At 31.2% G+C, this 23,948-nt stretch overlaps 1 protein-coding gene and 1 long non-coding RNA gene across 2 annotated transcripts in view; both read right to left on the minus strand.

The window, feature by feature from the left end:
• Positions 1-4,878: 4,878 nt before the first annotated feature.
• Positions 4,879-8,239, minus strand: LOC134264094 (uncharacterized). Its single transcript, XR_009991445.1, has 4 exons — positions 8,124-8,239; positions 7,738-7,842; positions 7,280-7,442; positions 4,879-5,338 (listed from the first exon to the last, which is right to left on the minus strand). It is a non-coding gene; the product is annotated as an uncharacterized LOC134264094 (long non-coding RNA).
• Positions 8,240-16,177: 7,938 nt separating this feature from the next.
• The window catches only part of LOC134264098 (uncharacterized), a 66,758-nt gene continuing 58,987 nt past the window's right edge, over positions 16,178-23,948 (minus strand). The window contains exons 4-7 of the mRNA XM_062746402.1: positions 17,255-17,492; positions 16,776-16,859; positions 16,628-16,687; positions 16,178-16,462 (exon numbers count right to left, since the gene is read on the minus strand). Of these exons, the coding sequence (XP_062602386.1) occupies positions 16,242-16,462; positions 16,628-16,687; positions 16,776-16,859; positions 17,255-17,492 (603 nt within the window). The 3' untranslated portion in view covers positions 16,178-16,241. The remainder of the gene's footprint in view (positions 16,463-16,627; positions 16,688-16,775; positions 16,860-17,254; positions 17,493-23,948) is intronic.

Here is a 23,948-nt window from a genome sequence, read left to right on the forward strand (position 1 = left end):
CTCACTTGAGCCTTTGGCTCAGGTGAGCTAATAATGTGATAATATTGAGTTAAAATTAATTCATGCGAACAAACTTTTAGGTGTTGTAATGTTTTCAATGTTAGAATGATATGCATTTTCTACACCTTATTAATGGTCGTACTGATCAAAGAGAACACAACAGATAACATATATTGAAACTTAAAATTGATTACAAATTATTTTTAACAAAGTCAATAATCTTTAACAAAATTCTGATTTTCTGAGTCTGATTTTTTTTTTCTCAGAATTAAAGTATACTGGTAGAAAACTAAAAAACAATGTAGAGTTATTTTAAGATATAAAATACATACATGTATTAAAAATGGGAATGAAATAAAAACTTACTTTTTTGGAAGCCTTGAATATTTTTGAGTGGTACTGTAATGTAATTAAATACTGTATTAAAAAGAATTGCTTTTGAAGCATTGGTGCCCCGTATGAGAACATAACGAAGGTTAATAATTTTAGAGTACAAATTCAAATCCAAAGTCAAGAGATTATAAGTGTCGTTTTCCAAACAAAGGACTTGTACCAATGAACAATCCTCAAAACGTGCACATACGATCAAAGTCCAAGAACCAATCATTAAAAAGTTATTGCAATGGTAAAAAAAATTGTTTTTTTTTAAGATTAAACTTCATTGTAAGGATCAAAGGGTAAAAATCAATGATCCAAAGGGATAAACAGTGACTTGTTATGTGAAATATAAAAGCCTTGTCACTAAATGTTAAAAAATAAAGGACAGTTTGATTTTTTTTAAATGGGTCAAACTCCTAGATAATGATCAAAATGTCAAAAGTGTTTGTACATGCATCTAAAGAAAGATCTTATCACAGGAAATAACCTGTAAAATATAAAAAAATGTATATATATTTCAAAAATTAAAGCCATAATTAAAGACTTTTAAAGTAGATCAAACGCTTTGATCAGGGTCAAAACATATATCTGTACTCTGCACCCAAGGAAGAGTTTTCTAAGGGTAAAGTATTAAAGCTACAATTAGGGTTGGAATTTGATAAAAATTCTGGGGTTCAAGGTAAAGAGGTGAAATTTGTTGATACACAAGAAATGTCTTGTCACAAAGAATTATAATCATAATATTAAGGCCAAAAATTATTGGCAAGCCTAACTTTTTTTCAGACCGACAGATTCAAATAAATATAAACACAGCGCCAAGCAGACAAAACTTTTATTAATAAATCTATGATGCATAGCGATTGATTTTTTTCTTCTTCTAGACATTTTAAATTTTTGATTATACCCAATATAAAATGATTAATATTTTCTTGATGATATACACACTCAAGCTCAAAATTCAGTCAAAAATTGTTTCATAAATCGGTCAAATATTTTAGGAAAATTGTCTCTTTATTAAATCGTCGGCAACTATATATCTTATATCAAAAATGTTAATACTTACTTTAAAAGGAATAAACCTTCGACGTTTCTTCTGCAAGATAAGTATTTTATTAGAACATTCTTCAAAATGTATATATTGGTCAAAGGAAATGAAACCTTAGAAATAACATAAGCTGCTTTAAACAAAGAAATTAAAATTTGTCACCTGGCTTTGGGTATGTTCAAATTGGCAAATTGTCTGATGAGTTTTTGCATTGTGCTAAAATTCAAAACAAAGGGAAAATCATTGAAAGTGCAAATGCATGTCATACAATTTCATACATTGGAGAGAAACATTTTCCATCCTCATGAAACTATTAATGAAAAATGGACATGTATAGTACTTATTAACATTAGTTCACGGTTTAAAATCTTTTTATGTATTTTGAATGAGGCGAAGATGACGAACAATGATCGGTCACTAAAATAATCTACAAACATTATAAACCTGTTATCAGGACAAAAACAGACTTCCTTAATCAGGTACTCTGGAGGAATAAGCATCCCCTGAGACCGACGTTGTGAAGCGAAAATCACCTATAGTCAGACTTGTGTAGAGTTGGTCTTTCCTCTTAGGGATTTTTACTTATCTTTTTTTACTTTAAGTCTATATGTTGCTACGGTACCCCTTTAATGAAGGTATAGAAACTGTTGGCATTGGTCAGTTATGACCTGTTGTATTGCTAGGAGGTAATATCTGGAGATATCGAACAGTATCCAAGCTCAAAAGTCCATTAACCAATACAAAATTGGAACAGAGCAAGCACGACCCCCCAATAGCAGAGGTGGGATCAGATGCAATGGAAGGGTGAGGATCCCCTGCCGACTGGTCACACCTGCTATATGTTTTTACATATCTGGTATGACGTTGAAAACTTTCAATAAATTTAAGTTTACATCAAATGCGTGCAAACTGGAAAAAATAAGCACAGTAAAGCATTTAAGCGAGAAAGAATTTTCAAAGTATGGAAAAATCAAAATCGCTCGCTTTCACATCCTAAAGTGACCTCATACAGAAGAGTTATCAAAAAGTTAAATTATTTATCATTCCTAAGATTTGCAAGAATATCAACCAATTCATACACATTTTTTCAAAGTGCGTTAATATGGTCGATATTAACGCACTTTGAAAAGAATTTTTTTTAAAGTGCGTTGTTTTGGTTCAAAATTTAACGCACTTTGAAATTTTTTCTCAAAGTGCGTAACTTTTCAAAGTGCGTCGTAACAGTGCATTTATCTTTCTCATTGGGATATGTATTCAACCCTTTCGACATAGCAGCAAACGTTGGTCGATATAAGCCGGGTTATACCGACGACCTCAAATCCTAGACCATATAATTATACATTGGAGAAAAAAATGAAAAAAGGACGCCATTTGTTTAAGTATCAGTCACATTATCCAGCGATGGGGCATACGATGAGAAACCGATGCATTTTTTGATGAAAATGGCATGGTTGCCGGCCGGTCACCACTAATGATTTGACGGTGACTGAGGCCATTTTGCGAATCGGTGGGGTCATCGGTAGGAAATAATTCGTAGTTAAAATTCATCGATGTCTCCAACGATGCCTCACATCGCTCCTCATCGGTAACCCATCATTAACACATCTTTCAAGGATCGGGCGATGTATGGCGGAGCATCGTCCAATATCCGTTGAATCAGAGGTCATCAGGGGGTTTAATGGTGTTCAACAGATAACTGCCGATCACCGGTCGATGTTCGACCAAACATTGGCCCGTAGTCGACCGATGTACGAAAGATGTTCACCAATGTATGAGCGATGTAATATACATCGGCCGATTATCCCTGAACATCGTTTTTTGATAAGCAATGCATCGCTGGGCCGTTGTAAGTCCGGCCGGCAACCACGCCATATTTATCATAAAAGGCATTGGTTGCCAATCGTATACCCATCGCTGGATAATGTGACTGATACTTTAAGGACTACTAGGCCGATGTGGACCGATGTTAGGGCATCGCTAACACCACAGATTACCACCGGTCTACGGCTACCGACCGGGAAATGTGACCTAGGCAAAAACAAAAAAGTCTTGACAAACTCTGACTTTTTCCATGGGGTGATCATGTTTACTAATTGGGCACACTATGTAGAGTTGACGAGCTCACAGACTAAAATTGATCAATTATTTTTTTTTTTAGTTTTAGAGCGAATGTTATGATTGTTCATTGTATCAGAGTCGGTTTCAGGGGGTTATACCATGGCGATTACACGGGTGGCAGGATAGAAATCCCTGCAATAGTAATATGATGTTGTTACGCGCCAACATTTCTGTCCAAGTTGAAATGGATATAACGTTCTGTATGGTTGAAAATTAATCACAAACTACACAGTAACATTCTTTTGCCTTTTCTTCTTAACCCTTTCTCTTCCGGCGCATTTTACGTGATTTTGGAGGCCTTTTGACATGGCATTATTAAATTATTTCTAAATTTTTTATCCAAGGGGAAAGCTAGGCATAATGCATACCATTTTGTAGGAAATTTCTTACAGATGATATTTTATGATTGTTTAGATACTCAACCACTGACCTTATTAGTAAAAATTGAGGTCAAAGGTCAATTAAGTGCAACATTTTATGGGAATTTTTGATACTTTTTCATCTTTAAGCTAAATATTAAGTATGATGCATGTTGAAATAGGAAATTTGGGATATACCCACAAAAGAGCATTATACTGTACTACATGAAACATATAAACTTTTTTTTCAATTCTGCATATAACTACTTAAAAGGGGTTGCTAAGCAATGCAGAATTCTTTAATTTTCGGGCAAAAATTTTCATTTTTTACTCATCCTAGACACATTTATGCATCCCAGCACATCTAAAAGTTAGATGTGAGGTCATAAAATTACAAGGGACATAAAACAGATAAATTGGCTTAAAGTTTGACCTCATTAGAACTATTTTTAGGTGGTCAAAGGTCAAATAAGTGCAAAAGTTTCATCAATTTTTTTCAACACTTTTCAATATTCTTTCCATAATTTTACACAATGGATGCTGAAATGGAAAATTCTGAATATACTCTCAAGAAGGGATCAGAACTGCAATATCCATGTATCATTCTAGTTCAAATATCTGTTTAATGACCTTTAAGTGGTTGCTAAGCAACATCATTTTAAAGTTTTTGGCTATATACATGTTTGTTATTTCACATTCTGAACACATTCTAGACACTTTTTGTATATTTCATCATATTGTTTGTAAGATATGGGCCATAAAGATGAAAGAACATTTTTGTATTAAAAAATGACCTTGACACTCTTGTTCTTCAGGGGGTCAAGGTCATATCAGTACAGAATTCTGCTTTAAACTGTAAGTAAATATCAATTTTGAAATGCTTCAAACATGGATAAATCATCTAATAGTTGACGTAATAAAAATGGCGAACAACAAAATTTGCAAGCAAAGAATTCTGGTCTTCTTACAAAGCCCTAGCAAAACATGTATACTATCTTTTTGTTAAACAAGAAATCCATTCTCTTGATGCCATTAAAAATAATCTTTATTTTCAAGGATTTAATCAAACAAGAAAAAAACTAAATGATTTCATTACAAGATTTTTCTGGTAAAACAGAGCTTAAGGGGTACAATAAAGACTTGACATGTTATCTTGGAGGGAAATAATAATAACAGATAGCATTGGCAATATTTAACGCAAAACTGTTCAGGCAATAAGTTGAAAATTTGACGCTTATATCCAAATATACAAATCCAGAAATATTGCAAGATGAATTCCAAATCAGACTGAAATCTTCAACAAAATGTTGAAGAGCACTTTTACTTTGTGTCCGCCATTCTTTTATCAACTGTCATTTCTCTGTAAGACTGGAGGAAATTCTTTGACTTGTCCAAGACATTATTATTTGCTGCCAAGCACAAGTGATCAGCTTCTATCCTGTAAAAGATTTAAGTATTTTGAAACAGATACATGTCATTGTGTATATAAATTTATATTTATAAATCAAAGGCCTGAAGGGCCTGCGAGTTGACTCGCTCGAGTCAATTGAGCTTTTTCATACATCTGGGCACCATTCCTTAATATATTCAGTTTATTTTGCATCTTAAGAGATTGAATATTATATTCCTGATCCATGTTCGGTTTATAAATAAAGTGTATATTGCTTTTCCTTTATATATACAGGTTGGCACTAATGGGCTTCCGTATTTTTTTGCCTGGATTCTATAATGAATTTAAGCACATTAGCTGAAGTGGTCAGTGTTATGGAATAATTAGGTTAAAGATTCTCGCAGCAAATCTGGATTCTAAAAATAGATTTTCAACAACAACTAGCTGCAGCTAATGAGAGCAGCAGGTGTTTGTGTTAGGGAGTATTCTAGGTCAGTTATAAATAAACTTCAGATGGGAAGATTAGATCCGCCTAACATGCTTGAACATATATTCATACGCAGTAATTGTACATCGTACAGATATTTAATAAAAAATTTCTTTAAAAGCATGAAGGCAAAAATAATGTTGCAGTATGAAATTTTATACAGTCTTTACCTCTTAAGTTTATACAATCACTCAAACCAAAGCATTTTTTGCTAGAACTATAATATTTGGCGTATGGATCACCTTGATGAATGTGTGATAAATTTTACAGATCTGAAACGGCTATGTCAACAGGGAGTAGCTCGCTACGCGAGCCAACTCAATAAAATTAAGAATGCTAAAATTACTACATTTATTTGATTTTCCTTTTAAAATTAGAATTGTATTTATTATGTGATCAAAGTAGTTAAATGATATTGTTAAGTCAATGTATCAGGACTGATAATTCAACAACCTTGTAGTAAACCATCATGGTAAAATTACTGAACTAAAACAAATAGCATATATGGCAATCTGACTAAAGCCAGACCTCTGTTTACGCTATCGCAACATGTAAAAAAAAATCTGGCATTAGATTGCTACGAAAGCCAGGAAGGAACACGTAAATTTTTCAAAAAAGTAAAAAATGATATCGAATCAAATTAGACAATCCAATCCCACGTATTACTAAATTGTTCCCTCGATTTATAATACGAGATCTCGAATTACACAATCCGATCTTATGGATTACTAATTCGCCCCCTTGATTCATAATTTGAGATCTCGAATTACATACCGGTAATTTGTTTTCACAGATTGATAATTCAACATCTCGATTTGTTACAACGTCGGTCTTATGATTCTGGAAATCTGTGCTCTTGAATTTCATTACATATATGTACAGATACATCCAACCATTTTAATCAATAAGAGCGTTCTATTTATTTTGTTTCAGCAACCGGTCGTTTCCAACCTCTTTCATAACTAACATGACTTATTCAACGTATATTTATTTTATAAATATTATGATTACACAGGACCCATATTCACTTTTACTATCTAGGACTTTCAATTATTCTAATATACAAGTAACACAAAAACCTCTAAGATTTTTTGTTGTACAAATATCAGTACTGGCACATGGATTTGAAAATGTTCATGTATTTTTCTCATTTTGGACCGTAATATGTAATAAAAGTTAGGATGTAAAATACTACAATATTCTATTTTTTAAACATGTATTACCATATCCGATATGTACAGATAAATAATTTAAACGAAATCATGGAAAGGGTTTACATTCCCAGGGAATGAATCATTTAAACTAAGAGAATGAATTATACAATCTGAGATAACGGATTGTGTAATTTGAGGGAACAAATTGATAATCTGTGAGAATGAATTGGCAATTTGTTATAACAGATTGTCAATCCGAGAGAACGGATTGTATAAATCAAGAACTCGGTTTACTTTTATAAATTTTAAAAATTCTATGTTCCTTCATGGCTTTCATAGATTTCATACCTGCATGGCTGCCAGGGTTGTAAAAAGAAAGGAGACAATAGACTGCAATGTTACTTCAGGGCAAAATTCCTGGGGCAAGGCTGTTCGTGAGCATGGGAGTGTTGATAAACCATCCAGTGAGTTTGATCACCCATGTATATGATGTACCATAATTGGAAAGTGTCTGAAAAATTGAGAAAATGAAATGCTAACCACATACTTTATGCAGATTGGAAATACAACAGCAGTCTATAAAAACAGCTTGTTCCATATCTCGGCATTCATTCAGATAGATATTACATGTTTAAATAATGTGTCTGTATGAATAATCAAGCATCATAAGTATTATGTGTTTAAAACACTTATTTTTCAAAATATAAATCAAATGTTTATAAACTTGTATGAATGCGATATCATGAGACTTTATTTTTTGAAATCTTAGAAATACAGAAATTTTCAATACCAAAACAAAAATTTACCTGTTCATTGGTGTCCTTACATATTAATTGACCTTCGTAGTTCATGGTGGGCTTAGAAAGTGGGTATTCACGGATGAAAGTATTGTTGCATATGGTGAAAGCACCCTAAAATTTCAATGTGAAAGTTGTACATGTACACACTGGTACACAGATACTGAAAACAACTATCCATTATTATGACAACTTTTATTTTACTTTGAACTTACGAGTGATTGTCAAAAGCATCAAGGTTCAAAAACAATGCAAAATTGGCTGAACGATACGAAACACGCACACTGAAACATAAACTGATAAAGATCTCTACATGTGTACATTTAGTTTTCTTTTGAACGTGAACTAATGCGTTTTAAACTTAAACTTTTCAGTCAATATACACGTATTCTCACCTGCTAATACCAAAGGCATGTCCGTATTATTTGATTCATTGATGTGAGGATCTTCGTCGTGAAATAATCATGAAAATTGACGTTCAGATTTCAGATCATGTTTTTGTTTACAGCTATCACAGCGGAAACACGTGTTTATTTCAATTCGTATCAACTCATACGGTGATGAGTCGTATTTACGAGTTTTTGTATTGTTAGATATAGATCTAATTAAATTGCAAATTAATAAGTATACAGTATAACAAGATACAACAATATTAAAAATCTGATTGATTTTTTTTAGTAAAGATCGACGTTTTGGAAATCTACAATTTTTATCGATATTGTATATATATCACTTCATGAAAAATACATCATTAGGGCTTACATGTAGATGAATAAATCAACATTCACTGAACACAAAAGGCAGAACGAAATTATAATTTGTTTTTTGAAATCTTTTTTTTTTTTTTTTTTTTTTTTTGTATTATGCATTTATTTCAGTAAAAAATATATTTAAATGGTCAAAAAAGTCTTATAAAAGAATTTGTTGTTTTGAGTAAGACGCAACAATATCGACCTTGACGTTACATGTAAATATTGACCGATTTTTCCATAAAAACTATGCGAAGGTCACAAATTCAAATTATCGTAATTAAGAAAATATTGAGCGTAAGAAGGCCGATAAGGGCTTGTTGGAAAGGAAATTTTCTCTACTTTTACCAGCTTTATTTTGTTTTCCCTATTTCAACACAGAAATAAACGTAAAACTGAGCTTTGTTTAAATATTACGAATAAAATCGAGAAAAAACACACAAGTGCAAGAAAATTCTTGTTTTTAAAATATACCTTAAAGTAATAACAATAATTTTTACATATTTTAAAAGTAGAGAATATATGCTTTAAGAATATACCATGCTTTCTTATAAAGTTAATCAGGAAAAAAATTGTCAATCGTCTGGAAAATCGGCAATCGCTTTGGAAAATTACGCCATTTTCAAAAAGTCTCGTTTGTCTTTACAATGTAAAATCGATTAAATACCGGCAATCAAGATATAATCTTGTTAGATATTTCAAAAGTAGAGAAAATTTCCAAAAAGATGATATATAGCTTATATACCTTCATGCTACCACAAAATAGATACGGAGATCTTATTTTCGCGAAGTCGAGTTTTAACGCGCCACCGGTCAATTTGACCGATACGGAAGTGAAGGGGTTAATATAAAATATTTACCTTTTTGTATAAAAGATGGAACTTTATTGGATTTTATCAGATGATACTACCAAACGTGTACATGTACTGAGTAATTTTACCAGAATAGATTGAGGCTAAGTCGAATTTCCTACATTTTTCATGTTTTAGGGAATTAAATTTATTTTTAATTACAAAGTAATTTTTTCACAAATGGTAAAGATAAAAAACAATACAAAATTAAAAGGTTTTGAACGTTTAAAAGAGATGGAAAACAAATTATTTTTTAAATTAATTTTTGCATAAATTTGTTCTTAGATTGGAAGTCTTAAATAGGGATTTTAATTTTTTTTTCATCAAAATTTGTTCTTATATTGGAAGTCTTGAATAGGGATTTAATTTTTTTTTTCAAAATTTATTCCTAGATTGGAAGTCTTAAATAGGGATTTTACTTTTTGAAATCAAAATTTAATAAAATATGAATTACAGTTAAATATTTATTCAATAGATATGAACAGTTTCTGCATATTTTAAAGTTTTTATTTGCTTAAAATGGTAAATACAAGTAAATCATTTTACAAAAAATACTTCCTTGGGCTATATTACCTTTATACCGAATAAGAATTGAAAATTTAAATTTTCAGTTCATGTGACCTAGTTTTTTTTTTCAAATGTCCTCAATGAATGTCAAACACAGTATCAGCAAAAATAACAAAATGACAAAAATAAATAATGACGTTGCCGAATAAGGAAGACAATGAAAAACACGAAGTATGGCATCAAATCTTCAATCTCAGGACAGTAACATGTTTATTATAATTTTCCTTTTCATGAGATCACAAAGTTCAATATTAATTTATATAAACCTATCTTCATATTTTAATTAATTGTACAACCCACCGATTCCAAAACCAGATCGACATAGGTATTCTGGGTATGTTCTGTATGTTCTTCATGTTGTTCCTAAAAGAGAAAGACTTGTATGTTATTCTGGTTCCAACAGTGAGCATGTTTTCCTAAACGTAGATTCGATATACATGTAAAATATAAAGAGAGTAAAATTCAGTTATCATTGCGTCCTTTTTGAAGCGCTGTCGGTTCTGATAATTAAGGTGAAAATTTATGAGGACCAGTAGACTTTTTCCGCCTTTTTGCTATACAAATAATTTTCCCAAATAATAATCTTTACAAATCCTAAGCCACATTTCTGTCCAAATACATGACAAAGGCAAAAAAATCTTCACTCGACAAAAATCCAGATCTTGCCTTGTCTGCAGATTGTGTTAAGACAAAGTGGTTGAATTGTGTGCGATTTTTTAAAATTCAATATTAATTTAGATAAAGAGCAAAATGCCAACAATAATCTATATGTAATTTCCACACACAAAACTACCAAAGTTGAAACTTGCAAGAAAAGCAAAATTAGATAATATAAGGTGCATTTCTTTTTCACTATCCCCTTAACACAATCAAATTCTCGCTTCGTCTCGTGTCCACTGTCAGAATATATTTTGTAGGAAATTACTTTGTTCTACTTTCCATTTAAAATCACTACCATTTATACAATTTATTAATAAAATGAAATAGATATTTTCACAAAAAGTAAAAATGTACCCATCGCTTTGTAAAATCAAATTATATCATATCAAGAAATATTTATAAACTTTAAAATAGAACTATGAAATTTTCCTAAAATTTCACATGATTAAATAGAAATAATGACTTTAATTTCGTTGATTGCATATCATGAAACAATAAAACAATGATGACTTACCATCATACGAAAATAAATAAAATGGATCAGTATCGTCCAGTATTTTCTTTCCCTCCTTAAGGGTCCGGGAGCCTTTTTTGAAATTCAATTTAATGCTTATCTCTGTGGTTATGTAATTCCCTACTTATTTGTATAAAGCTTTGGTTCTTTCATAAATAAAGAAAACCAAGGTGCACGTTGAACTTTGTATTATATAACTTCTCTTATCTGTAGATGACATTAATCACTTGCATTCAGTTTACAGCAGGGATCGGGATTTACAATGACATTAATCACTTGCATTCAGTTTACAGCAGGGATCGGGATTTATCTGTAGATGACATTAATCACTTGCATTCAGTTTACAGCAGGGATCGGGATTTACAATGACATTAATCACTTGCATTCAGTTTACAGCAGGGATCGGGATTTACATGCTGAGGTTGTAATTTTTTAAGACAGATTTTAATTATAATTGCAATACTTTGTCATTAACAACAGATAATACTCTGTTTGATATTCATATTTCTCTTATTTGGTGTTGCTCAGAGGATCTTACAAAAGACAGACTCACAAAGCATTGTAGAAAAAGAGGCTACAAAGCTCTATAAGTAACTATAGTCCTGCTATTTTCCTGTCTATTCCATTCATATTGTGGTCACTCCAGATGCCTTGGGGTGATAATTTGAGCAACAGGATGACGCCTCCATATTTATATAAATATCAATAATGATTCATTTTTTCTTCTTCTGAAAAAAATGTTTTCTAAGATTTTTTTGTGTTTTCGTATGAATAACAATGCAATATTCGTTCTTACGTTGTGGCCCCCACCCTGTCATGGGGTTCATGATTTGGACAAATAGAGTCTTCACTACCCGAATATGCTTCTACGTACGTGTAAATATGACAAATCATAGTAAAAATAATTTGTGGCAACTTTGGTTGAAATTGGACCAGTAATTCTTGAGGAAATGTCGAAAAGTTTACAGACAGATGAACGACATCACAAATAAGTTCAGAAACGCTCACCAAAGCTTAAACATGATATACTAGTAATGACGATGATTATATTGCAAATTGTTCAAACATTGAGCACTATTTTAACACGGAGAATTTTACACTTAAAATATATAAATATATTCATTCCTGTATATTTGTTAAAATTCATTAAATGAATAAAATTATATACAAGACAGAGAATGCCTTGCCATTCTGAAGTATCTTCTAATAGGAAAGGAACGGACATACATTTTGATAGGTATTTTTTTTCTCTTTTTTCACTGTTTACATTTTTTATATTTTAATGGGTATAAAAATGGATAGTCATTTATGGAATAAAAAAAATTCATAGAACACAGAAATAGTAAAACTTCCTGGTTAGCAATGAGATAACACATGTTGAGTCATTGCCGATCAATTATCGATCTGATAGAAACATTTCTTACTTGTCAAAAAATGTTGACGATCAAATACAAGGGCTGTATGTTCGATAAATAATGTCCTGAACTGTATGACATACAATACAGATATCATATGACAATAAAATTGGCTTTCTCTCATAATTGAATCTTTAATGAATTTATAACAGTTCATGTGACCACTTTTCATCACATAGTTCCATTGTGAGAAGCTGGGAAACAAGGGCTTTTCGAGACACTGCATGATAAATGAATGATAAAGAATCGGTAAACTAGAGTGAAAATAAAAGCTTAAACAAAGCTGCTGTAAAACTTGTTAGAAATCACAAATTCACTGAAATATGTGACATTTACAGCAACCAATACCTGTTTTATAGACAAATAAGCAGGTGGATTTCAATGATAAAAAATTATATAATTGGCATCAAAAATGGGTACCGTTCTTGCCAACAAAAAATTGTAACACTTATGTACTATTTGCCAAATTTCAATAAAAATATACTTGATGATGTAGGATTGACTTTAAGACAAATAGCAAATTTGATAGACATCACATCGAGGGTAGTTTACACTGTTTTTAAGACACGTTTGACGGTAAAAAAGCTTAGTACTCAAGGGTCACCCTATATTTTGATAAATGATTGAAAACGACAGCGTGTATGAATGTCTTAACAATTATTTTAAAATATCAGTAATTGGAGTTATCCACGTTTTTTGGATATTCAAACAGATAATGGAACTTGAATCTATTGCTTAAAATCCTCAAAACAAAATTTACCATAAGATGTACTTGACAAAAACAAGGAAAGTCTGGAGAGAGCAATTGCAAGAGCACAAAGACAGATTAATATGCAATGTTCTTAAATATTAGTGATATTCTTGTTCAAATTCGTATTTGGGGAGACAGTTTAATTTCTGGATGAGACTAGAAAACAATTTTTTGCAAAAAAAAATCGAAAGGTTCATTAGAGGAAGGACCCAGAATCAGGAATCCACTATATTAAATTTCTTCATGACAGCGTCCAAACCCGCACGCCCTGAAGAGTTAAGGGGTTTTCGGGATACATAGATAGTTAATAATTTTTCATATTAACAATATTCGCCAGATCTTTGACCTTTTGACTTATTTCTATTTCCAAACTTGAAAAAAAAACACATTTGATAAGAAAGAAACAAGTCCAGGAAATCATTGGATCTGCCCTTTTCCAGTATACCAAGGGTCATACCCAAAAATGAAATCTAAAATCAATCAGAAATTGGATAAATAGGTTACGGATATGTGTTGTAATTAAAAGAGATTAATAAGTGAAATACTGAAGACAAAATCATTGAAGAGCGTTTTTTCCTTTCCGAGCACCGAGGACATTATTTATTGAACAGCCCTCGTATATTTCAGGTGCCGTGATTAAATAAAAAAGAAGCTTTCGAGTTTTTAAAAGGTCTACATTCAAAGAACAAGTCTTCATTTGTCACTCTTATCGACAAATGAAATTGTAAAAAATACAGCGACGGGAATTCGAAGGGGAAAGACATGCAAGGTTATTGAAAATTATTGATTCAATTGATATCTAAAGGGCGTGGGGCTTTCCCTTTCTTTAAATTGGAAAGTTTTTCACTGCTATTTTTTTTTAAATTGACGGGTACAATCCCCGGCCCACTTTTTCAAAATTGAAACTATGCGCCTTTATATAATAATACTTTTTCCAAAATGACCAACATTGTTATGAAAAGCGAATAAGGCATGCAAAATACCTATATTGTTAAATTTATAAAATCCATATTCATTTGTGAATTTAGCATTAAGAATATATTTACAGTTAAAGGAAGAAACAAAAGATTCAAGGGTCATATTGCTTGCCTGTACCCTCTTGCTGGGAGAAAGCAGAAGTTCAGTATTTAAACGTTTAAAAATAAAAGGCGCATTATCCTGCAACGGCGTCATAAAGATGTTTTCGTGAAAATATGTCCAATCATTGGTTTTGTTTTGAAAAAAAATATTTTATGACTTTTCCGATATAAAAAGTTTGATTACCCATCATGGCCCCAACCTACCTCTAGGGTCATCATTTCAACAAACTTGATTTTAAAATTCCTGAGGATATTTCTACCTCGATAAAAGTAATCTTTGATAATCTGATCATTTGAATTGTTTTAAAGATCTTTCCTATATGATTCCTCTAGATGTACAACTTTAATCGCCCTTTTCTAATATAATCTTAAATAATGTAAAGTACTTGTGTGAACAATCAAACTTTTCTAAATAAATAATTTTGCATATGATCCATAAGATATATGTAATAAATATATTTACGAAATGATTTTATTAAAAATGCAACTGTCCATGAAATTAAAAAGATTGAACTTAAATCTATCTTGAGGAATGTTTTATACAGTGTCTTAAATTCATATGTTTTGATTTTAGTAAAATTTTGTGATTTCATATTTTCAAAAAGATTCTTAGAGTTTCCACATCTACATCTTATTTTCACAGGATTGAATGTTGTCTTCTCTCTCACGTAAGTTAGCATAGACTGGGTCATGAGGGAATGCATCAGGGATTAAAATAACGGCATTAAATGGAGAATGAAAAACAAGCTGGATGACCTGACTTATTGCGTCCTCTAATTAGCAATGTGAACCAATTACGCACTGTTATTAACATACATTTTTGTATTCGTATGAAGAGGATTTGTTCAAAATCTAATCCTTGAAAAGAAGAAAACACTTGTGTGGGTCTTCAATTAGACATTTAGATATATCGACGACATATTATAAATTAAAAATGGTTATTTCCATAAAAAAATATCACAGAGTCTAACACATCTCATATCATATCATATTTGGATATTGTACTTGAAAAAGACATTAATGGTAATCTAACAACCAACCATCAAGATAAAGTGATGACTTTGACTTTTCAATCGTCAACTTTCCATACTTATGCAACAAACAACAATTTTTAGAATAATAATTGTATTTATGTATTGAATGCGATAACTTAGTTGGAGGTTTCCGGTAGGATTAATTTTGGTAAAATATAAAAAAATTTTGGGGAAAACCCAAAATATGTACCGGATCAAAATGTAAAATAGGAGGTGCACAATGGTAATATGTAATAAAGATTCTGAAAATGTTTCATTAAATTTCACTCAGTGGTATAAGAGGAGTTGCGGATAAGAGATGGACATCGAAAGCGTAACAGACAGACGGACGGACGGACATACCGATTACAGTATACCCTCCCACTTTTCAAGCGGGGGTATAATAAAATTATTTTATCACCTGCATGTTGAGTTTATATCTCTCAATGGATTCGATATGCAAGAGCATGTTGTACGAATGAACAGTTTTTAAAACCAGGTAAGTTACTTTAGTATTGACAAACACATTGATGAAACAAGAATATCAACAGTCTCGTTTAAAATCATCATTTCGTAAATTCTTTTGTCAATACAATGACTTTGTCAGCAAATACAATCTATCATTTATTCAATTGTTGACTGATGTTTTTCATACTTAATTGTTAGGTCAATATTTACATTCTGAATTGTTAGTATATTTTTCCGTTATTTCCCGTTCATGACAAGGAGCACACGGTGGATGTGACCTGTCAGCTGGGGATGCTCATTCCTTCATATATATAGCAGGTGAAGCTTTTTTCCTCTCAAAATCACTAAATCTACATCATCTGGGTAAAATCGACTTATGGGTCGTACTCTTTATTAGTTTGGATATACTCTTATGTATATTTATATATATTCTATCAAATGAACATCTACTTATTTCGATCTTCAGAAAGAGTATAAGATGAATCACAGGTTTTTGAGGTATAAAGGCATTTCTTTTCGACATCATCCCAATAAATTCTCGGGTAGCTATCCGGTTGAGCGCAAATTCGTGTTCTTAAAATACCATTTAAACATGTAATAAATCCTTCACAAGTATAACAAGACTGATAATCTCCATCCACTTGGTCAAGACAGCTTGTCTTGCATCCTACAGAAAAAATAGAATTCTTTAAATTTAAAACAGTTTGTTCTACTTCTCATTGCTGAATTGTATTCATTTTACATATTCTATGTTATCATTTTTATGCAAAGGGGGTAACTTCTACTTATTATGACGATTTTAATATAAACGATTCTCCAAACATTAACTTACTTTTTGCTTGAAATAATCTATTAAAATCTTCCTTTATTTCCTCTTTCCAAACATTGAAATCTGCAAATATTTCACAAGATAAATCTTACTCTTAACTTCGGATGACAAAGCAATGTTATCTATGATCACTAAAAAATTTGATATATACCGGATTTGTTTTGTGAAGCTTGTAGAAGCAGTTCGATATGCATCTTTGTCTTATTTAAAAGGTTCTCCATATCTGCTCTAACGACTAAATAAATAAAGTTAACATAAAATAGAAATTGCTTTAAAAATAGCAATACAAAAAAATGTCAAAACAAATATCAGAACGTTAATTAAAACGATGTAAAAAAAAAAAAAAAGGAATGGTAAACGTAAACCAATTATGAATTAAATATACCAGTAAAACAGTATATTAATCACTATATCTTTTTTTCTTGCTGAGATCAGAGGTATTTTTTTAAGATTAAGTGTAAAATATATAAAGAATTTTATTTTAAGGAAAAATTTTACTCAAAGCTTGATTTATTCGCTTGATTTTATACTTTGAATAGACACTTCATATTTTTTCATTCAAAAATTTTCCATCGGCTTCATTTTGAATCTGTTTAAGCTATATAATTCGTATAATTTATTTAACCATACTGCTTTTTAAGCTGTCCATAAGATCTTTCAATTCACCGTTAGAAGTGTCTACGTGGATTTGTTCCAAAAACTCCTCTTTACTTAATTGTTGTTCTACTGCTGAGGGTAGATTTTGTAGTAGGAGCTTCGTGCTGATAACGCTAGCGATGACAACTGATATAATAACACATCCCAACATTAAACACAATATGCCGATATACTTCTGAGAATACCCACTTGTCCTTTTAGGGAGTTCTACCTGTTTTTAAATTAAAAACCAAAATGTATTGTTCATATGTGCCTTTTTTACATTCTGTCTCGGTTTTTTTATTTGTATTTTTTAATAAGATCGGGGAACCTGTATGAATATTATTCAAAAATTGATTTTACATATTCGTACATGTACCACATGCATTACATGTACCAATTTCACTGACCAATATTAAGTAAATTTAATTAAAAATAAATTAGAACTTTAAATTAAAACTATGCATGTAATTGATGCAAGTTTACATTTAAAGGCACAGACAAGTAAAATATTGTTAGAGAATTTTGTCGACTGTAACTTTACTTTAATAGAAGCTTTTTTTTATTACAGTTTTTTATCTAAAAACTATTTACCTGACTCTGGATATGTCCATTACTAATCTTCTGTTGAGTGATTGTATCAGACTAAATTTAAAAAGAGAAAAAATTACTATATAAAAATTAACGATATCGCCCTCATTTTATGGAAATAATCGAATCCATTTTCAAATACTTACATTCGATGATTATTTTAAGTATCTTGATCCTGTGAAATAGCTTTTAGATATATTTTTTTATTAACAGTAAACTAAAATTTTACAAGGCATATAATGAGTTTTGCACAATTTTTAAATTTTTTTTTGTCGAGGGTAAAGTAAACAATTGTTGACTGAGTAAGATTTGTTGGAAGTGAAGACTAAAGTGTTGCCTGAAGCTTAAGTCTGCATGAGTGACAAATTATATATTGTCCTAGCATTTGCTCAGATATTGCTTCAACATATTCACTGCTGACAAATCGTAAAACGAACATAAGATAAAATAATTAAACAATAAAATTCAAGACAAAATAAAATAAATAATAAATGAAATTTTTTTCAAGTTGCATTTTTATCCTTTATATGGGTCAAAAACGTAATTTGTGTCCAGCATTACCTTTCAAGATATCTCTGTTTTAAAGGTATGGTTTGACACAATCTTGTCAAAGACTCACAAACAGATTAACAAGGGACACTTATACATGAAAGTTCCTCTTTTTTGTTGAAGTTTTACAATACTCATTGTATTTTGTGAAGCAGAATTTATACAAAATCTTATGCGTGAAAAGATGAAAACACTTGTTATGGCCTTCAAATCGACATTAAGATATATCGACGACGTATAATCAATAAACAATGGTAATTTCCATTCCTATGTCGATACTATATATCCTGGTGAGCTTGAGATAAAAGATACCACAAAGTCTGACTCATCTGTTTCATATTTAGATATTTTACATGAAATAGGCGTTAATGGTAATCTAACAAATAACCTCAATGATAAACGTGATGACAATAACTTTTCTATCGTCAATTTTCCTTACATAAAGTATAGACCTTCATCACATGCATACATTTATATATCTCACTTGATTCGATACGCAAGAGTATGTTCTACATATGAGCAATTTCTAAAACGAGGTAAATTATTGACAAACAAATTGACGAAACAAGAACATCAGCAGTCTCATTTAAAGTCTTCATTTCGTAAGTTCTATTGTCGATATAATGAGCTTGTCAGCAAATACAGTTTATCATTGAGTCAAATGCTGACTGACGCTTTTCATGCTAATTGTTAGTCCATTATTTATAAACTGAATTGATGACGGATTTTTCTGTTATTTCCTGATCATGACAAGGAGCACATGCGGTAGTGACCGGTTGGCAGGGGATGCTCACTCCTCCATGGCACCTGATGTTTTGGAGGTCCATGCTTGCTCTGCTCCTATTTTGAATTGTTTTATGGACTTTTGATCTTTAATACTGGTCGTTTTCTTTATATGTTTCATAAAGCATATTAAATAAAAAAAAATAAACGTCTATGTACACTAGTAGGATGTGGTAAAAAAAAATTATGTAAGCTTGAATTCAGACTGTTATACCAATCTTACGATAAACAGAGTGAGGGTCTTCTGATTTTAAACTAAAAGAGCAAGGTTAAAGTGGCAGCTCTACACGAAAGCCAGACGAAACCCAAATTATATGCTTTAGAGATCTCAAGTAGAAATCTTTCCCTTTTTAAAACTTTTACTTAATATTTTATATTTTTACTTTTACTTAATATTTTATAAGTACCTGTATACAGCTATTTTGAAATGTGCAACCTACCGATTCATGAAACAGGTCCACAAATGTGTTTTGGTCTTGTGCTTTGGGTTTTTTATAGGTTTCCTAAAAAGACATACATTTAATTATGTTTTATTAAATGTTACAACGTAATATTTCTTTGTCAAACTTTATTTTAAAAAAAAAAAAGAATGCAACGATCAAACTGTTTGAGAAGTTATGCACAGATTTGTTTATATTGTTTTAAACAAGATCTTATGGTACCACAGGATTCTCCTTTTTCTGCATGACTTAAACAATTCTTATTTGTTCAAATTTTTTGTTCATATAACTACACCAAAAGATTCGTCTATCTGGCATTTTCACAACTAAATTCTGGTTGTTACAACTTTCATGTAAATTAAAGCGTAAATGGTTCATGTTATAATGTTATAACAAAAAATTACGGTATTGACGCATTTCTTCTAAAAATATTTTTTCTCTTTTCATTAATTTTATTTAATTGTTTTCTGTCCCATTTGAGAATTTTTTCACCCAGACAGAGGCGTAACCATAGACAGGAATTTGAATAAACTAAGGAAAATACATGTATTCTCTACTGAACGTAGTATAGATATTTTCCATTTTCAATTTTCTTTAAGCAATAAAAAATTAATTTATCAAAAAAAGTCACATGAATGTGAAAAAGATTCTTTTTTTATTTTATAAAATGAAATATTAAAAATCTCTGTCAGTAATATCGTGTCATTAATAAAATGCATAATATACCTACCATTATAGCAAATATTGAAACTTCCAGCTAGTAAATTCTTACGTCTTATACCTTTCCAGGGTGCATTATAATGCTTATCTCTGAAATTGTGTAGTACCTCGAAAGTATAACTTTCTGTATATCTGTATAAGAAATTGTTCTTAATACACAAGAAAGGATAACGTGGTTTACCTTAATTTGATCAATACACAGGGCTCGAACCTGTAGACAAATTATTTCTACCCGTCCTTGGTGTTTTCAAGAGGTTTTCCCTTCTCCAGGTTTTTATATCATTTAATGATTTATAAGATGGGTCAATACTTTAAATCTTTCATTCTCTTCCTTGAAATAAAGCTTTTGTATTTTTTAAATACAGACTTCCGATTTAATGTTTAATTGGATTGTGATTTTTTTTTCTAAAGTATAATCTTATTTAAAAAGTCCAAGATTTCTTTTTTTATAATGAAATTATTTTACAGAAAGTCTTTTTGGATAGAAGGTTTACATGTCATTTTTACTACATGCCTGAGAAATGTAGAAAAATTCTTTAACAACATTTAATAAAATTCCCTTATTCAATCTTAGTCAAGAAATTTGTTAACTTTTTCATTTTAATTTTTTAATTTTTTTTATGTTGTAGGATGAAGAGTGCATTTTTAGTTTCTTTAAATCATATTGATAACATTATGTAGTGAAGGGGTTTTATCAAACATAATGAAACCTTTGTAATTTTATTTTACCCTCTTGAAACAGTATTGCATCTGCCCGAATGCAAGGCGCAAAGATAACGATCAGTGATCGATTTTTTAAAAAAATCACAAACATCTCAAAGGATTTGTACAAATAAGGTGACAAAGATACGGACCTCTGGACATTCTTCAAGTGGGATCAGGTGCTTATGACAAGTAAGTTACCCTGTCGACCGATCACACCCGGCATGAGGTCTATGTTTCGATCAAGCAGACTCAACATTTTGTATATACATGTACTGATAATTTAAGCATAAAAAGCAAATACCTTAGAATTAGTATGAAACAAGTCAGCAAAAAAACTACCCACTGATAGGTTATAATTGTTAACGATGACATTGTAACGACCATAGAATTTGCTGACTTAAAAACGAGGTTGTTGAAATTGTAAAATATACGTCAGAGGCCTGTCACAGTTTAAAATTGTATAGGAACAGTCACCTGAGTATCGAATAAATTTGGAGATCCAATACAACATATGCAGGTCTTTTAGCGGGATATTACTAATTACTAATCTTATTTGATTCTATAAACAGAAATATACTCACGTATGTACAATTTCTAAAACGAGGTAATTTATTGACAAAGAAGTTGATGAAACGAGAATACAAACAGTCTCGCTTAAAGTCATCATTTCAATTATATCAACAATAATTCACAATTTAAAAATCTTTGATATAATTGGTATGGGATGATTATATCAAATAATGATCGATCTAAAAAAAAAAGTCGAAAACAATACAAATCAATATAAAGTGAAGATATCAATAAAAAGAAAAGGAGGTATAGATTTTATGTTTTAAGTTATGTTATGTTTTAACTTTTAAGTAATAATCACAAAGATGTGCTGTCGTATTTAACTTTTATTTCGTACGAGTACTTGGTACTTCTCTGTGTCATCTTATGGAGTGATATTAATATCATAACAAGAGTTTTTAAAGATATCATTAAGAAACGAAAGAGTAGCACGCGGACAAAATATGAGCAAACAAACGGACGATCGATCGAGACTTAATCTATATCTCCACTTTTATTGAAAACTAGAGAAATTAATGCATTGCTTGAAAAGTTTGGTAACTTAAAAATACTTTGTAGAGTTATTGTCGTTCTAGTAAAAGCAAGAAAGTAAATGGGTTCTAAAGAGATATTTTCCCGAGGATTTTTTTTTCTGTTTTAAAGCCATTTGTCTCACTCCAGAGAATCACTTCGTGGAAAAGCCTGACTTTGGAATATTTTCAATCTACAACACCGGTCACACTCACGGTGAGCTCTAAGTATGATCAGGAATACGGAATATTTCGTAGTCATACTACACAATAATATCTCTATAAAGACGCGTGTTTAAAAAAATCAAATCAAAGTTTTTTTCAAGAATATTTAAGAAGCACTAATTGAGTTATGTTTATTTATTATCTACACTGAACCAAACTTCTAAGTGTTCACCTCACATTTTTGAAGATTTAAAGAACAAATGCAAGCAATAAATAATTTTTTTAATTCTTGGTTAATGATGCATATTTAAGTTCGATGTTGCGTAAATTTCATGTAAGTATCTCGTCAGAATTTTAAGCAAAGTGTCAAGGAAATGATGTACCCGCAAAATAAAAATTCGCACAAAAAAAACTCGATGGAGTAGGACCCACTACTCGCTATAATTACTTTAAGACAATCTTTATTGTTGGATACCATGTACCCCTTAATAGGAGATTGACCCGTCTGCTGCCACACCTACATGTACCTACATGTTCTGCATACTAGATCTTTCCAAACCATTGAAATTGCGAGGAAAAAGGGGGGGGGGCTTTGACATTTCTTTTAAAATCCCAAAGGTGTTCAATGGGATTCAGATCCGGGAATTTGACAGTGTATCGTCACACAAGTACATGTACCTTTTGGTCAATATCTTTGGGTATTTAGCACGTAAGTGCGCCGCTTTAAGGATAATTCAGACTGCTTGAGCTGATATAAGACTGCCACGATCACCGATTTCTTATCATTTTCGTACGATTGAAATGGTTTGTTTCCATGTTTCTAGGATTTTTTATAAGGACACTTAAACAATCTCTTTACCTGGTAAAACGCGAAATTTTCTCCCCAGATGAATATTAAGGTCACTTCCGGTGTGGTTAAATTTTGTCAAAAACTTTCAAATTGTGATAAACTGGTGACGAAAAATGAGCACAGCCTACAGAAAAATGTGTTTAAATGAGTTTTGATATTGTTTGATAATTTTTAAAAGTAATATCAAGTACAACTAGTGCTAATTGTAACGGGAACCGTTACAGATGTTCCCCAAACGCTCCCCAACGCCCTTTTGGTGCCATATTCCCTGTAAGCCTTATTAAATAAGACAACATCTTTGCATTTTTGACTTTACCAACGTTTTCCCAAAAGGATACCAATTATATTCAAATTTTAACATTGCAAGCGTGTCCATGTGAATGCACGTGCATAATGATCACATAACCTTGTCTACACTTTCTATATATTAAAATATACTTTATATGAAAGCATTTAGTCCAAAAGTATAAAAAATCACTCATTCAAGTGTATTTTCAATTTCACTCGTTCCAAATGCACGCACGTGCGTGCACGTGCATGATGACACACCTTCTTGTAGGAGGCCCTTATATCTATATATGTTCTAAATCCCATCCTGTTTGGTTGAAAACCAAGGGAATTATAGCCATTTCAAGTTTCAGCCAATCAGATTGCTGTACACGTGCATCCACGTGATTTCAATTTTTTTTTTCTAAATCATATTGTAGAATATCCTAATGCATAACTATGTTTTAAATTTCAAAGCATTTCGTCAAAAATCAAAGGAGATATGGCTATTTTAAGTTTCAGCCAATCATATTGCAGCA

This window comes from Saccostrea cucullata, unplaced genomic scaffold (genome assembly GCF_032062105.1).
Source record: "Saccostrea cucullata isolate Sc308-1 unplaced genomic scaffold, CSIRO_AGI_Scuc_v1 ctg1161, whole genome shotgun sequence".
Classification (NCBI taxonomy): domain Eukaryota; kingdom Metazoa; phylum Mollusca; class Bivalvia; order Ostreida; family Ostreidae; genus Saccostrea; species Saccostrea cuccullata.